The sequence below is a fragment of the Musca autumnalis genome, unplaced genomic scaffold (genome assembly GCF_047663935.1).
Source record: "Musca autumnalis isolate F117 unplaced genomic scaffold, ASM4766393v1 scaffold_4, whole genome shotgun sequence".
Taxonomy (NCBI): Eukaryota; Metazoa; Arthropoda; class Insecta; order Diptera; family Muscidae; genus Musca; species Musca autumnalis.
Genome location: NW_027411977.1, coordinates 9,828,995 through 9,847,541, shown reverse-complemented (window position 1 = coordinate 9,847,541; position 18,547 = coordinate 9,828,995). Strand labels below are relative to the sequence as shown.

Genomic DNA, 18,547 nt, shown 5'->3' with positions numbered 1-18,547 from the left:
ATTCGCACCAATACGGAATGATCTCATGACAGAAAAGGATAAAACCTTTTTTTTTGGAGTATTTGTGACACCTTTTTTGCTTAGTTTTTTGGCCAAAATTGCATATGTATACCAAATGTGTATTAAGGCCTTTGTACGCCTCAATTTGATTTTCATTGTATTTATTGTTTTTATACCCTCAGCATTTATGCTAACGAGGGTATATCACCAATATTTTTGAAAATTTAACATAGCTGAAGCCAAGGTTTACCCTTTTAGAACAAGCGACTTGTGATGGTATATTATACAAATTAAATATTTTTGGATAAAATGAAATGTTTTTGGACGTGGCAAAAAATATTGGCCTTAAAAGATAATTTGCGTGGAAGCTGTGGCAATATTCATGTTAAAAAATGTGTAAAAATGGGTTGAAGCCACCATGTCTTTTTTTGTTTTCTCTCGATTCGTGAGTAAACCACACTTCTCTCGATTCTCCTGTCAAAGTAAAAGTAGAAGCAAACTAAATAAGGATCATCTTACTAATGTATTACTTTTCAAAATTTGAACTGCTTCTACCATTAAATGATGCTGACATTTTGAAGCCAGATTTACAGTGTTTTTTGACATTGTCTTCTAATTTCATTCCGCAAACAGGTTTTTCAAAAAATCATATATAGGATTGTAGTACTTGCGATTCTGAGTTTTTTGATACGTATATTGTGAATGTAGTCTGCACAGCTTCATAGAAATCTGCATCCAAATGCGGAAATTTTGTGTGAATATTTTTCTAAAAATCATATTTTTCGGGCCTAATTTTTACAATTGTCATTCGATTTCCTCGTACTTGAGTGCACATTTTAGTTTTTTACGTTCGGGATCCAATAGATCATTCCTCGTGAAAATCCATCTACTAAAACGCGAATTACGAGAAATTCCAAAGTAGAAAAATCACATAAAATTGTTTTTGAAAATATCGCGTATTTTATCGCGTTTTCTGCGGATCGTTTCCACTGCAATAAAAAACTAGTGCAGCATCTTCGTTTTAGCGGAAACAGAGATTTGAAAACTTCAATGATAAGGGAGCTACATTCATTTTACTCCAAAAAATAGTGTGGGATGCTACATCCACGGTTCTTGATTGATCGCCTTGAAATAGATATATATCGATGTAGATTTTCATGGTGGACATTGAAATCGGATGCGGACAAAAATTGTATTCACTTTGCGCAAATTAGCGATATTTTATAGGTTTTTTAGTGGTAAGATGCAGCCAATGCTACATCTTAGCCTCCAAATTAAATTTCGAAAAATATATACAAATAAAAAGATATGGTCTTGCTGTACATGAAAATCACATGCGGACAAAATGATTTTGATAATTACGCCATTTACACGGATTTTAAAATGCATATAAATTAAAATGGGTTATGTGACCCCTATTTCCATTTCAGAAGCCTTGCGATATATCCCCAGCAACCCAATTATCTTCCTCAATAGGAAAGCTTTTATATAAATGTCTATAAAGCAAAATCAGTATATTTTAATGGGAGATTTAAGCAAAATGAAGGAAGTATTCCTATAGATTTTTCCAACATTTTATACTACACTAGCTAAACCCGGTGTGCTTCGCTACCCCTTTAGATTGATATGCATTTGAAATTTTACGGATTTTTGAAATCAGAAAGAAATCAAATTCAAAAATTTAAAGTAAAGTATTTATTGTAATGCTTTAGGATATACAATGTATTTTGTTTTTCCTTCAGGAGCGTAAACAAACAAATTGGCCGGTCTACCAACACGTGAACATGAGAAAAGCAAGAACATGCTAAATTTAGGCCGCATACACGAAGAGTCTGTCCTTGGGATTTATTTATAGTCATTGCTAATGCCAAACGTACAGGAAACTGAAATCTTTTAAAATTGAAGGGCGTTTCTGTTGCTATAAGAGGGATTCGAGGTAGAAGTACATCTGAACCTATATACTTCCCAGTAATAATCGTTGCCTCAGTTAAATAGCTATGTAGTTTTTTTACTATTAACCTTGTACCATTGCAAAGGAGAGGTGGGTCTATGCTTCTTAATAAAATAATAGGAACACCAACTTTTAGCACAACTTTTAGCACTAAATGTGGTGGACAGCCTGAAGATCCAACGAACTTAGGAATTCAACTGGATAGTTAACCGCGTCGTCTTCAGTTGCCACAGTATCAATGGATTTGTACGTTCGTACATTTCCTGAAATTCTATTGACTGAAATTCTTTCAATATAATTTAACAATTGGTTTTGTAGACCAATTCCCGCCACATATTCCAAATTTCATTGAAATTGGACTTACATAGCGTGTTTGGTGCATCAAATACATGAAATCGGCCGAAAATATATATGGGAGCTATATGTAAATCTGAACCGATTTCAATATAATATGACACATTTTTTTGTAGATCAATTTCCGCCACATATTTCAAATTTCATTGAAATTGGACAAACATAAGGTATTTATTGCATAAAATACATGAAATCCGCCAAAAATATATATTGGAGGTATATCCAAATCTGATCCGATTTCAATATAATTTGGCAAACTAATTTCTAGGATCAATTCCGTCAAAGGTTCCAAATTTCGTCAAAATTGAACATACATGGCGTGTTTGGTGTAGAAAATACATGAAATCGGCCGAAAATATATGTGGGAAATATATCCCAATCTGAACCGATTTCAAGATAGTTTGGAACATTTATTTCTGCAATAAATTCCGTCACACATTCCAAATTTCATTGGAATTGGGCATACAAAACGTGTTTTATGCATTAAATGCATTCAATGGTGGGCAAATTGCGAGAGACTCATGTATTTTTTACACTTTTGTGTATGAGGCCGAGCATTTCTGCCCAACAGTGAATGCATTAAATCGGCCGAAAATATATATCCAAATCTAAGCCGATTTCAAATTACTTTGGCAAATTTATTTTTAGACCAAATTCCGTCAGACATACCAAATTTGAAGACTGTATCGATAATCGTTCGTCAGATATCAGCATACAAAGTCTACAGTTTTTGGGGGTACTTCCGATCCTGAGGCTATATCTCCAGATCGGGGCGGAATTTTTAAGATTTATATAGCCTGTGACACTTTCAGGCCATGTGGTAATATACTCTGAAAGTTTCAGGAAGGTCGGTTCAGCGGTTTTTGAGTCCATAAACCTTACACAAACAAACGTACAAACATTTTCCTCCGTTATAGATACACTCGTAGATACCGCACAAATATGGGAGCTATAGCCAAATCAACACCGATTTCAATACTAATTTCTACACCAAATTTAGTTACACATTGGACATACATAGCGTGTTTGGGGAATCAAATACATGAAATCGGCCGAAAATATATATAGGAGCTATATCCAAATCTGAACCGATTTCAATATAATTTTGCATACTCATTTCTAAAACAAATTTAGTTACAAAACTAAACATTGTCACACAACATCTCATACGGGACAAATTTCATTGAAATTGGACATACATAGTGGGTTGGGTGCATCAAATACATGAAATCGGCCGAAAATATATATAGGAGCTATATCCAAATCTGAACCGATTTCAATATAATTCGGCATACTCATTTCTACAACAAATTTAGTCACACATTCCAAATTTCATTGAAATTGGACATATGTACATAGTGGGTTGGGTGCATCAAATACATGAAATCGGCCGAAAATATGTATAGGAGCTATATCCAAATCTGAACCGATTTCAACATAATTTGGCATGCTCATTTCTGCAAAAAAATTAGTCACGCATTCCAAATTTCATTGAAATTGGACATACATAGTGGGTTGGGTGCATCAAATACATGAAATCGGCCGAAAATATATATAGGAGCTATGTCCAAATCTGAACCGATTTCAATATAATTCGGCATACTCATTTCTACAACAAATTTAGTCACACATTCCAAATTTCATTGAAATTGGACATACATAGTGGGTTGGGTGCATCAAATACATGAAATCGGCCGAAAATATATATAGGAGCTATATCCAAACCTGAACCGATTTCAACATAATTTGGCATACTAATTTCTGCAACAAATTTAGTCACACATTCCAAATTTCATTGAAATCGGACATATGTAGCGTGCTTGGTATATCAAATACTTGAAATCGGACGAAAATATATATGGAAGCTATATCCAAATCTGAACCGATTTCGATATAGTTTGGCACATTTTGTTATAAGCCACGTTCCGTCACGCATTCCAAATTTCATGAAAATCGGACATATATAGCGTGTTTGGTACATCAAATACTTGAAATCGGACGAAAATATATATGGAAGCTATATCCAAATCTGAACCGATTTCGATATATTTTGGCACATTTATTTTTAGGCTAAAATCCATCACACATTTCCAGTTTGGAGTCTGTATCTGTAACCGTTCTATAGATATTTGCATACAAAGTTTAAATTTTTTGGAGGTACCTCCGATTCTGATGCTATATCTCCGGATCAGAGGGGAATTTCGAAACTTTTTATAGCCTATGTTACTTTCAGGCGATGTAGTAATATACCCTGAAAATTTCAGCAAGATCGGTTCAGCGGTTTTTGAGTCTATAAATTTCAAACAAACAAACAAACAAACATACAAACATTTTTCTATTTTATATATATAGATAATGAATGTAAAAAAATATGTTTTCAAATAAAAAAATCTTTTTTTAACCAAAATATGTGTTTATTTTGGCTGTGACATCGAAACTATAATACCAATCTGTATGATTTTAGTCTCATTTGATTCGCCGTGAAGTTTTGCTCCCATACGAATTTTTTCGTAATTTTATAGCGGGTAAATGGACCTTTATTTTGAAAAAAGTTGACTTACATTCAATAATTTATCAATTTATTATACATTGCGCGAGTACTGAGTAACATTTAACAAATATTATGCAATCTACTAACTCAAGCCACTTCCAGATAAGTTTTTAGTAGCAATTGCTCGCGGTAAAATAATTAGCGTTTTTATAATAATTTTTTCTTTAAAACGAAAATAAAACCGCCATAACTTTTGTCCGCATCAACAAAAAACTGGCTCGCGAGCGGATTCGTACTGGGAATTTGTTTCTTAACCTATGTACCAAAAATCTTTGATGTAGCGCGAAAAAAAACTTAACATATTTTTTGAAATGGAATATGAAATATTTGACAACATTCGTGATATACACTTTCATACGGCCAAAATGTGCCTCATCGAAATAATGGATTTCGCCCAAACATACTTGGGGTCTAACCAAGTATGTTTGGGCGAAATCCGTTTCACACAATTTGGAGTCGATTAAGCAATGTCCGTCTGTCTGTCTGGCTGGCTGGTGCGCACGATTCGTACCAAATTTTGACTATTGTAATATTTTGCCTAAACTTAGTTTAAATTCGAAGATGGGCCATATCGGTACACTCCTTCGGGTACCTTCTCCACAAAAGTTCGAAAATGTTCGGGAAATTTTTGCGCACGATAACTCTTGAAGGGAGCAACCTATTTGGTCCATATTTTACACATCGTGAAATTTCTACCAGGCATAGATGAAGTTCCAATATGGATTCTAACGGTCCACTCCTTCGGGTACCTCCCACACAAAATTTCAGAAAAGTTCAGTTTAGGACTTGCTATCGGATCGTTTCGATTTTTGTTTTAGCAACTGGTATTCGGTGCTCTCATTACGACGGTACATGTTTTTTCAGGGGCAAGTCCATATTTAATGAGAAAACAGCCAGAAAGTTGTAAAAATGCCTTATGGCACAATGCGTAGTGGTTGGAGCGCACAATAACTCTCAAACGGATCTGCCAATTCGGATTAAAATTTGGACATCGTAATAGTTTGTCTGAACTTAGTTTAAATCAGAAGTTGAGCCATATCGGTCCGTTCCTTAAGGAACCTCTCCCACATATCGGTTCAGATTTGGGTATAGCCCCCATATATATCTTTCCGATTTTGTTATAACTCGGTCAATTTTGATCGAATAGCCTTCAAATTTAATATGTAATATTTTCTTGGGCCCATGAGTAGCTCTACCGATTCTCACAAAAATCGCATCAGATTTGGATATAGTCCCCATATATATCTTTCCCCGATTTTGCTATAACTCGGTCAATTTTAAACGAATAGCCTTCAAATTTTATATGTGATATTTTCTTATGCCCCCGAGTAGTTTCACCGATCGGTTCAGATTTGGATATAGCTCGGTTTAGATCTGGATATAGCTCCCATATATATCTTTCCCCGATTTTGCTATAAATCCCTCAATTTTTGATGAATTAACATGGTATGTTTCCTAAGGCCACTGTTCAGTTTCACCGATTTTGATTTGATTTCGCAAAAATCGGTACAGATTAGGATATAGGCTCTATATATATCTTTCACCGATTTTGCTATAAATCGATCAATTTTTGAAACATAGCCTTCAAATTTAACATGGGATGTTTTCTTAAGGCCTCTTTAGGTTTCACCGATTTTGATAAAAATCGGTTTAGATTTGGATATAGCTCTCATATATATTTTCACTTAACACGCAATGTATGTGAAATATTGGTTAAATAAGAAAATATGACGTAATTATCCGTACTTGAGTGACATCGAGCGAAATTATATATCGAAACCATGTTCAAACCTGCACCGATATGGACCAAAGTTGATTTTTTTCATTCCTGTGCCCTCATAAGTACTTGTGCAAACATTCATCAACCTAGGTCAAAGGTAAAACTGAACAGGGGCCTGAGGAACAAGACTATTCATCAAAAATTGAGCGAATTATAGCAAAATCGTGGGAAGATATATATGGGGGCTATATCCAAATCTGAACCGATTTTTACGAAAATCGGTGAATCTATTCAGGGGCCTAAAAATTTAAGGCTAAAATTTTAAGGCTATTCGATTAAAATTGACCGAGTTATAGCAAAATCGATGATAGATATATATGGGGGCTATATCCAAATCTGAACCGATTTTTGTGAAAATCGGTGTAGCTATTCAGGTGCCTAAGAAAATAACACGTACTAAATTTGAAGGCTATCCGATCAAAATTGAACAAGTTGTAGCTAAATCGGGAAAAGATATATACACTAGCGGTCATCTGAATAGGTTTGAATTTTTTTCTTTTTATATGTTAAGGTATCTGCTGATGTGTTCGTATTGCAGACCCATACTATTAACTTTTTGAGAGTCCTATACTATGCCAACATTCCCAAGAAAAAACTTGACGGTGTTGCCATATTTTCGGAAAATATCCCAATTAGAATAAAAAATGTACAAAAAAGTGTCAAATTTTTGCGATCATCAGAATAGGTTTGAATCAAATAAAATTGAAAAATTGTACTACCAATGCAAATATTGCACAGTTTTTTGGTATAGTTTAGTAAAATGGAACATTCTGATAAATCTTACAACAAAGCTGACCCCCTTTATTAGGAACGTGGGTTCAATTCTCAACCTGGAAAAGTTAACAAGAACTTTCAGATAAAATCAAGAAATATTCCAACAAAAACGTTTAATAAACCTGCTTTAAATGACTTTTTGATTTCGTTAGATCTCTTCTGAGCTCCGAAAATTGTCTGAAAGCAAATACGAAGTGTAGCCATATTATTATGATCGATAAATTAGAAAGATCATTGAAAATAGTTGGTATTTTAGTTCAAGTTTCACTTTTCAACTATCCTTGCAGTACAAATTTAAGTATTATCATGCTCACAAATCCACCATAATTGCCCACAAGTATCATAAATGTTCGAAAATTGGTCTGGAAGAATGTTTCTTCGACGACAATAAAGTAGAAAATTGGAATTCAAATTTAAGTCAAAAATCTGAACCCATATATCTCAGAAGGTTGCAGGGATGGGCAGAAAGTTTTTGAACATTTTTATTTGGAAGAGATGTCCAATTAACGGAAAACTAGAGCCGAGGTGGCAATAGGTGGCAATCAAAAGATCTGCTCTACTAAATAATAAGAATTTGACTTTTTTTATCAAATTTAAATTTTGATTTCCTGATAACGGTACATTGTCCACGTTCAGTTGATGTCAACTTTTTGTACTAAAATTTTCTATTTATAGCCCACCCATCAAATCCTCATCCAAAACTTTTAATTTTATCAACAAACTTTTCAGAAAATGTTATTTTAAAAATTGTCTAATTTTCATATGATTACCACTTTAGATTACCTGGGAAATATTTTTTATATTTCAAGGGCTATAACTTCATTATGGATGCACATATCGACAAAATTCTTTCAGATTCGTTGTATAGGATGTGTTTACTGTAAGAAAAAATCATGAACATATGTAAAAGTTAACATCACCATTTTTGATTTTTGTCCACGAGGCAACACTGTGAGTCGCAACGGTGCAAGTTTCCTTTTTTCAGGGGCAAGTCCATTCTTTCTGAGAAGATAGCCCGAAAGCTCCGTCCAAAATTTGGGTTTCGTAATATTTAGTCCAAACTAAGTTTAAGTTTGAAGATTGGCACTGTTGGTGCGCAACTTCCGGTACCTCTCCCATCCCCAAAAATTAAAAAATGTCACTAAAATAGTACGCGCTATATCTGCTGAACGAAGCAACCGTCCAAACCTTGGATCTCCTAATGTTTTGTCCAAATGTAGTTTTACTTTAGAACTCGGTCTTCTCCTTAGGGTACCTCCCCATAAAATTTCAACATATTTGTTTAAGCGCAGTTTAGGCTCTGTTCGAAGAACCTTTGGAAAATTATACCGATGCTTTTTTTGTGATCCTGTTTAAGCGATTTTATGTTTTTTTGTAGAGAAGTCCATGCTTCCTGACATCGTGACCCAAAACCTTTAAGTTATACGGGGACCAACTGAAATGACTGGTGAGCACAAAATCGATCAAAAGGAATGAATCTCAAAATAAGATACACTTCCAAAACGGCATATGTCGGAACATTCCTTCAAGCACATCCTCCGCAACACATTTGAGCTTCAAACCAAATATATTTCAAATTTCAAAGAGCGCTACAAAATCCGTAGATTCGATAATGTAAATAGATGGACGTTTCAATTCACACATGATGAGGGTATATCTCTGTCGGCAATGCCGACTGATACTTTTTTACTTGTTAAAGAACTACATTTACCTTCCATCTTACAAAATGTCGCAATCAATACAGTAAAGTTTTGAAATCATGGTAGAGAAACTGTAAGTTTTTTTTTTGTTTTGTAAGTGATGCTAATTAGTATGATTTACGGGGTCTTGATGGCTTTGTGCTACATTTGGTCGTTCTTTCATTGGTAAAATACCGAAAGCTATTTCTAAAAGTATTTTGAATTTGTTTAACCCGACTCCACAAAATTTCTTTGGAATCTATTGTGTAGGCTGCAAAAACTTCCCAGTGACGATCTCTGAGTATTCACTAATCTAAGCGTTAATGCAAACTTTAATTTTGTGAAGAAACAAGTATGTATGTATACCATGTAGCCAAAACTGTCCGACTGCAGCAATGACGGTGTATGTATGTGCTATATCCCTGTTATGTTATCGTTAGACAGCGGAATTTTATGCAACACCTATTTTTGGTCCGATTCATGTAAAATTTTGGGAATGGGCATATTTTTGGCTTCTGATTAAATTGCAATCAAAACATATGACATATGCAAAAAAATTTGTGCATATGCAAAATTTATGAGTTTTACATATTTTCTTATGCAACAAATATTTCTATAATAGGTACAAACATTTTTGTGTGTAAAATTTTTCTGTTTAAAATTCTGGTCAGACAAGTCAATAAAATAGAGAAATGTACAACCACAGCCACAATCTTCAAAATAAATCGAGAGGTACAGTTCTATAGGGGCTATATACCTATACCGACAATTTTCAGGTGGAAAGTTTTACACCCCTAAGGAAGACTTATAACAAAATTTCAGCTATTTGGGGCAGATATTGGGGCCACAACCTTCAAAATACCGCAAATTGGAACGTACCATTTTTTGGGGGCTATATGAAGACGTGGATCTATACCGACAAATTTCAGGTGTAAAGTTTTATACCCCCAAGGAAGACTTTACACCAAATTTCAGCATTTCGGAGGGATATTGATGCCACAACCTTCAAAAACAAGAAATCCGGTGGACCTATAAAGAAAAATTTCAGGTGGTAGTTTTTTACCACCATCGAAGACATAATACCAAATTTCAGCCATTTCGGTGGGATATTTATGTCAGAAGTCCTTGATATGTTTTTTCATATGCTAATTTTATGCAAATATGTAAAAATATGCAGGATATGCAAATTATGCAAAAAAATTCCGGGCCTACTTCGTTTTATTTTGTGATAAAACGAGTTTCTGTCCAATCAGATTTTCTCTACGACCATCCTAACTATTTGCATAGGATTCCGCTGTCTAGTTATCGTGTATATCAACTCATGTATGCATGTATTGCAGGCTGTGTGAGAATGAAGAAGAGATAGAGACAATCGAACACCTATTATGTCGCTGTTTAATGATTATAGCTACAAGATATATACAAGAATTTACATAGCTGCAACATTTTCTTTAGTCCTAGTTTGCTACGTAGCTCACGAAGTTTGAAAATAACGGTTATTTGATCAGACCTCGTATGTTCATGTTTCCTATAAATGACTTAATATATGTATTACTACATTATCATAAAAATACTAATTGCAATATACAGCAAAGATATCTCATGACAAAAGCATGTTTAAAATTTTTTACTATGTAAATATTACGGTTTACAAGAATCTCCATTGTAAGAAAAAAAAACCTGTGGTGTGTGTTCCTCAACATTCATTCATCATCCTTATCATTCCATTATTCTATCTATATACACTTAGACAACATTACACAGGAATAAGGCTAGGTCAACATGGAAAACTTACCAAACATCGTACAATATGTAGTAATCCATCGTTTGAAGTGTTTCGTTGTCTGCATCCGCCAAAGGGTAGTTTGGGGAAGAGTCGATATTTTCTGCTACTGACGCCATTACAATAGATTGTGCTTCACTTTTAAAGGTTGTGTCCGTTTCAGACACAGCAACAGTTGCCGCAGTTGTTGATTCAGTAGCAATAGTTGTTTTTGTTGTTGTTTCTTTTGCATCAGCCACAGTTGGCGTAATGCTACGCACACGTCTCTTTGCCAATATTAACTCGGTATTTATATTGATGTTGAGTTTTTCAAGAAAATTCTCAATATTCTCCATTCCAACATTATCATCATCACCACCACTGTTGGTGGTTGTATTGCTTCGCCTGGTTCCTGTTTGGCTGTCACTGTTCATCTTGTTTTTCATATCATCCGCATCATTGATTTCAGTTTGTCCATTAAATGTATAATCCTCCATCAACAGCCAGTGATACAAGGAGTTAAAAAGAGCTTTATTGGAGGCCTGATGATAATGTTGTAAAAGAATTCCCAACCCAATCCATTTCCATAGTCAAGCATATTCCGTCGTCGAGCATCAGAAACAGATGATGATAAAGATGACGTCAACAATAGCATCACCCAAATGTATGTACATTGTCGATTCATTGATCCAGACGCGTAGAAGAGAAAAACAAACAGAACAAAAATGAAAAAAAGAAGCATTAAAGTTATGTATCCATAACAATAATTTTGAAAATTTAACATAGTCGAAGCCAAGGTTTACCCTTTTATAACTCGCGAATTATGGTTGTATATTATACAAATTAAATGCTTTTGGATAAAATAAAATGTTTTTAGACTTGGCAAAAAGTATTGGACTTAAAGGTTAATTTGCGTGGAAGCTGTGGCTATATTTATGTTAAAAATGGGTAAAAATTGTGATTACACCACACTTTTCGCGATTTTCCTATCAAAGCAAGAGTAGCTTCCAACTAAAGAAGGAAATTCTCACCAATGTATAACTATTCAAAATTTGATATGCGTCTACCAATAAATGATGCTGATATTTTGAAGCCAGATTTTTAATGTTTTTTGAAATGTCCTTCTAATTTCGTTCCGCAAACAGGGTTTTCAAAAAATCATATATAGGATTGTAGAACTCGCGATTCTGAGTTATTTGATATATGTGTCATGAATGTAGCCTACACAGCTTACAATTGTCATAGATTTGCATGGTAACACTGAAAGCTGATGCGGAACAAAATTGTATGCACTTTGCGCAAATTAGCGATATAGGTTTATAGGTTTTGTAATGCTAAGATGCAGCCGATGCTACATTTTAGCGTCCAAATTATATTTCGAAAAATATATACAAATTGAAAGATATATACACATGCGGACAAATCGATTTTGATAATTACGCTATTTACACATATTTTAAAAATGCATATAAATTAATCATTTTCAATTCGTCCAAATAGCCCAAAAAAGCAGATAAAAAGGTTTATTTGAACTCTATTTCATTTTAAGAAGCCTAATGATTTATCTCAATAACCCGATAATTTTCCTCAATGGGAAACCTTCTATGTCAATGTAGATAAAGCAGGATCCGCACATTTTCTTTCAAGAAAAAATGACGAAGTATAAGAGTACATCTTTTATATTTTTTGAAACTCTTAAGAAGATTTCTTTCCAATATTTTCAACTCTTCATACGGCAAAATGTGCCTCATCGAAATAATGTTTTTAGTATGTTTGGACGAAATCCGTTTCAGAAAATTTGAAGTCGATTTACACGGTGTGCCCTAACCAAATTTAAATATAAGGTGCTTACACCAGGGAAGTTTTTGCAGATTCTGAAACTACAATGCTCATAGATGAGAAATATCAAGAAACAAAAAAATCGCCGGAGGGATTTTCAAATAAATCGCGATTTAAGTTCACATTTTTAGGGGTTCTTTATGTTTTCACGATTTTGCTTGGAAACCGCTAGTCCTATGTAAATGGGCCTGAAGAAAATAATGTAGCTGTAAAAACTCTCCACAAGATTGACCTTCATGATATCTTCGTAGGTTTTACCGTTTTTGAGATATAGAAGTTCAAATTGAGACAATGCACTGACTGTATCGCCTCCTTATTAAACAATATCATGCTCAGTGCACCTTGACTAACTTTTGATGAAAACCGCTTACACATGGGAAGATTTCGCGGATTCTGAAAAAGCAATGTTCATAGATAAGAAAAATAAAAAAAGCAGAAAAAATCGCTGGAGGGATTTTTAAACAAATCGCGATCAAAATTCACAATTTTAGGGGTTTTTTAGGTTTTCACAATTTTGCTTGGAAACCGCAAGTCGTGTCGAAATGAGTGTAAAGAAAATTTTGTAGCTGCGAAAATTCTCTACATGACTGACCTTTAGGGTTTTCGTAGGTTTTAACATTTTTGAGTTATAGAGGTTCAGTTCAAATTTTTAGGTTTTTATCTTAAGTCTTCAAGATTTTGCTTGGAAAACGCAAGTCATATCAAAATGAGACTAAAGAAAATGTTGAAGCTGTGAAAATTCTCTACAAGATTGGATGATTTATTTTTTCCTAGGTTGTACTATTTTCAAGATATATAAGTTTAATTTGGGAAATTGCAGTAATGACATTGTTTTATAAGGAGGCGATACAGTCAGTGTATTGTCTCAATTTGAACTTCTATATCTCAAAAACGGTAAAACCTACGAAAATTTCATTAAGGTCAATCTGGTAGAGAATTTTCACAGCTACAACATTTTGTTTAGTTCCATTTACATAGGGCACGCGGTTTCTAAGCAAAATCGTGAAAACCTAAAGAACCCCTAAAAATGTGAACTAAAATCGCGATTTATTTGAAAATCCCTCCGGCGATTTCTTTTGTTTCTTGATATTTCTCATCTATGAGCATTGTAGTTTAGAATCTGCAAAAACTTCACCTTCCATTTAAATTTGGTTAAGGCACACCGTGTTTAGCAATGTCCGGCCGTCTGTCTGTCTGGCTGGAGTGCACGATAACTCTCGAACGGATCAACCGATTCGGTCCAAAATTTGGCTTTCATAATATTTTCTCCAACCATAGTTTAAGTTCGAAGATGGGTTATATCGGTCCACTTCTTCCGGTACCTCCCCCACAATAGTTCAAAAATGTTCGGAAAATTTGTGCACACGATAACTCGTGAAGGGAGTAATCGATTTGGTCCATACTTTGCATATTGTAAAATTTTGACCAGACTTAGATAAGGTTTTAATATGGACGAAATCTGTCCACACCTTCGGGTACCTCTCACACAAAATTTCGGAAAAGTTCGGTTTAAGACCTGCTCCCAAATCGCTTTGATTTTTGTTGTAGCAACTTGTATTCACCGCCCCCCTATAAGACGGTACAAGTTTCATCTGGAGCAAGACCATACCTCCTGAGAAAATAGCCTGAAAGTTGCAAACAACGCCTGTGACACCGTGTGCGCAAAATAACTCTCGGACGGATCTGCCGATTCGGTCCGAAATATGGCCCTCGTAATATTTTGTCCAAACTTAGGTTAAGTTCGAAGATTATCCATATCGGTTCACTCCTTCAGATACCTCCCCCACAAATGTTCAAAAATGTTCAGAAAAATTGTGCGCACGATAACTCTTTAAGGGAGTGACCGATTTGTTCCATACTTTACACATCCTAATATATCTACCAGATATAGATTACGAGGGCGAGGAGAATCGCAGTACAGATATATGACACTAAAATTGTATGCACCATATCTCTCGAATAGAGCAACCAATTTGGTTCAAACTTTGGATCTCCTAAATTTGTCCAAATTTAATGTAACTTCTAAAATAGCCCATATCGGTCCTCTTCTTAGGTTTCTCTCCCCCACAAAATTCAACATTTGTCGGTCCATTCCTTTAAGTACCGGTTCCGCTACACTTTTAAACATTAATTCTAATCCACATTTTTGTCGGCAAGTTCAAATGTCCAAAAAGGACCACAACATTCTAAAAAGACCATGAATACACTTTTGGATGAAAGTTTTAATTAACATAGGCTGAGGGTATATCTATGTCGGAAAAGCCGACTGATGCTTTTTTACTTGTTTAAAACTAATTTTTTAGATTCACTTTGCAGTTTTGTTGAAACGTGTGTTTTACTTACTATTTGTATGTAAGTCGAGCTTAATCTCATATTTGTTGTTTTCAAATTTGAAAGCAACAAGTTTAAAGTGGGATGAAGTTAAAATTGACTACTTTAGGGGATAGCAGAGAAGACTAAGTTCGCCCAACGCCACTTGGATTCATTAGTTCTCTCTTCTTGGAGTTCGAATCTCCAGAAATTTGTCGGAGCAGGTCAACGTGTTGATATAGCCCCCCAAGAACGGTACGTCCCAATTTTCGGCACTTTTAAGGTTGTAGTCTTATTAACCCATCGAAATTTAGTATTTAGTCTTCGCGTCGGATAGAAAAATTATTTCCAGAAACTTATTGGGGAAGGTCCACTTTTTGATATAGCCCGCGAAGAACGGTACTCTCCGATTTTGGAAATTTGTAAGGTTTTAACACCCACCTGCTGATATTTTTTCGGATGTGCTACAAAACTTGTCTCCAGAAATTTGTCGTTCTCAAATAACGCCCACAGAGAGGCACTCTCCGGTTTTGGAAAATTTTAAGGTTTTAACTGTCATATCCCACCCAAATAGCTGATATTTTTGGTATTTAGTCTTCGGATGAGCTACAAAATTTTCTCCAGAATTTGTCGGTGCTGGTCAATGTTTTGATATAGGCCCCGTAAAATGGTATCTCCCGATTTGGGGAATTGTAAGGTCTTAGCTACATTATCCAACCACACTAGCTGCAATTTTTGGGGAATTAAAACATTTTCGCAGATAATTGTCGGTATAGGTCCACGTTTTAATATACCCGCCATAGAACAATACCTCTGGATTTTCGGTACTTAAAATTTTTACCCACATTACCCTCACACACATTACTCGTATTTAGTCTCCGTTGGAGCTATTAAATATTTCTGTACAGAATTATCGGTATAGGTCCACGTTTCGCAATAGACCCTGTAGAACGATATCGCCCGATTTTGGGTATTTTGAAAGTTTTAGCCACATTATCCAACCTAAATGGCTGAAATCTAGTCCCAATATAATATAGTGGAGAGTATAAAATGTTCGGCCCGGCCAAACTTAACGCCCTATTCACTTTTTCTGTGGATGAAGTAGATAGTTACACTGCTACTCAACTGTAATTTTTGAACATACAGTTCACAGGTATCTTGTGAATACACTGAAAGGAAATTACGTTGTATCAATGAAATTTGTCATTGGTTTTGAACCAACGTAAGACTTCATTGTATTAATGAAGAAGTTTCATTGAGTTTCATAAAATAACTTTCATTATTGTTTCATAGTATTAATGAGAAAGTTTCATAGCAATAATAGAATTATAACTTCTAACTTCTTTATTGAATTAATAAAGAAGTATCATTACATAATTGAGTCATTTTCATTGGAAAAATGAAGAAACTCAGTCAATGAAATTCTACGATGGTTTAAAATCAATGACACATTTCTCTTTCAGTGTATTAGTAGAATGATAAACGAGAAATTATACATAAAAAATTTTTTCTAACTATAAATTAATGACCGGTTTCTCTATGACGATTCGAATTCAAAATCGTTCGAATTACTATAAATATCCTATTACTATAAAATTCCTATTGATTGAAAACAAGAATGAATCAGATATTTCTCAGAAAGCAGAATTCGATTTTTTTAAGTCCAGCATATACGAATATCCAAAAAAATGAGTACATTGAAATTATATGAAATATGTTTCTAGCTTACCATTTCGAGAAGTTTACGACTTGCCACAGGACATGAAAGATCCACAACAACAAGTTGAGAAAAATATTCCGGGCGTAAAACTTGATCCAACCAATTTGGATTAGTTAGTGAACTGCGGGAATTTGAAGTTCCAGCCGTTCTGGCATTTGTTCTCTCAAAACGATTTCGCTGGTTAACAGAACTGGGATCTTGGCGTTTTTTGGGTATTAAATGATCAATTTGTATTACTTTCAAAATTAGGCCCTTCGAAACTTCATTTGTTGTATCAGACGATTTGTCAATGAATAATTGCTCCAATAGTGTTGCTGCTGCTTTATTACGTTGCATTTGTTTGCGCGAAAATCCTTTGGAAATTTGATCATTGTCCCCATTATATGTCATAATGTTGCATGTAAACAAATTGACACGGTTTATTTTCTTGTGACCTAAAGCAAATTGACGTATTAATTGCGACTGAATCTTTACTTTGACGTCAATGGTAAGTTCATTTTGATTTATGTCCTGTTTGTTTTCGTTTTCATTTATGTCGCCACTTTGCACATTCTCATAGCATGCCATGTCTTTGTTATTGTCCTTACTGCATTCCATGGCATATTTTGGCTCCCCAGGGACATTTGCATTATTTTTCTCATTTAATTGATCCTTGGTCATGCCATCATCAAGCTCTTGTGCTGTTGATAATGTGGACTTCAATAAATTCTTGGATGTTTGTTGCTCATTTTTTCCCTCCTGCTGAATTTCTTCGACCACAATACCAGTTTGCAATAATTTATTGGCACGGTTCTCATTAATGTTGTCATAAATCAATGTATTATTATCATTATTTTGTTTCCCTTTCTCTTCATACTCCGTAGGAGCTGTGGTCATTGGTGACATTACAGATCTTTCTGTACTGGAATTCTTAATCTCCTTTGTCCTCCCATTGACATCAACACCACCAGGAGCATCATATGTTACGGTTGATTCGCCATAAACACCATGTTGCCATTTTAATGTCAATATTAATATTAAAAACAGCAGCACTTTTATTTTGTTATTAAAATATTTATGCATTGTTTGCAACATCGTAAATTTAAACGGGTCTTCTACACAAGTCACGTTTCACGGTTATTTGAAGAATTCTCTTGGCTTTTTTATGGCCTTTTTCTGGCCATTCATTCACTTCAATGTTATGGCTGCAACTGAATGGTTTTTATGGTTCTTTCATCAATTTAAGAGAGACCGGTTCCAAACCAAAAAAATAATGCTTCCTACCATGTTTCATGTCTTTCCTGTCACAACACATTGACAGAAATGTCACTTAAAGTAATGTAAAGTTATCGCTGTCCTCTACAAGGATAATTGAAAATTTTGCATAATAAATATTGTTGTTGATGTTGATGGCGAGTTTCTTCCATTTTGTTGCGGCAGGAGGACATAACGTTATCATGATTCGATACAACAAGGCAATAGGTTTGCGCTTTCGATTCCCCTTCTAAAATTCTGCCCCTCTCTCTCCATCATTCTCTAATGTCGCTCTGTGATTTATTATTTCCCTATTATCGACTTTTTTGATTATGACGTTATAAATCAACAATCTTAAATTCAATTGAATTTCATTGGCCATTTTATTTCGACTTTTTTTCTTCTTCTGCTTCTTCTGTGCAATGAAATTCCCATATCATAATTTGTGACAGGCTGTCACAATGTCATTGAAACCCATATTAAAATTGCATTAAAGCTAAACGCTGCACTAGAGTTATAGATATTCTCATGAATGTGAAACATGTGCCAGGAAGAAAGAGATGAGAAAAAGAATGACAATGTTGTAATAAAATA

General features: G+C 34.6%; 1 protein-coding gene across 2 annotated transcripts in view; it reads right to left on the bottom strand.

Annotated features, from left to right (window-relative positions):
- The window catches only part of Ir64a (Ionotropic receptor 64a), a 55,490-nt gene extending 37,483 nt beyond the window's left edge, over positions 1-18,007 (bottom strand). The window contains exons 1-2 of one of the 2 annotated variants that reach the window (XM_073984307.1): positions 16,730-18,007; positions 10,885-11,393 (exon numbers count right to left, since the gene is read on the bottom strand). In XM_073984307.1, the coding sequence (XP_073840408.1) occupies positions 10,885-11,393; positions 16,730-17,794 (1,574 nt within the window). In that variant the 5' untranslated portion in view covers positions 17,795-18,007. The remainder of the gene's footprint in view (positions 1-10,884; positions 11,394-16,729) is intronic. The other variant, XM_073984309.1, reaches the window with a different exon arrangement.
- Between the last annotated feature and the right edge of the window lie 540 nt (positions 18,008-18,547).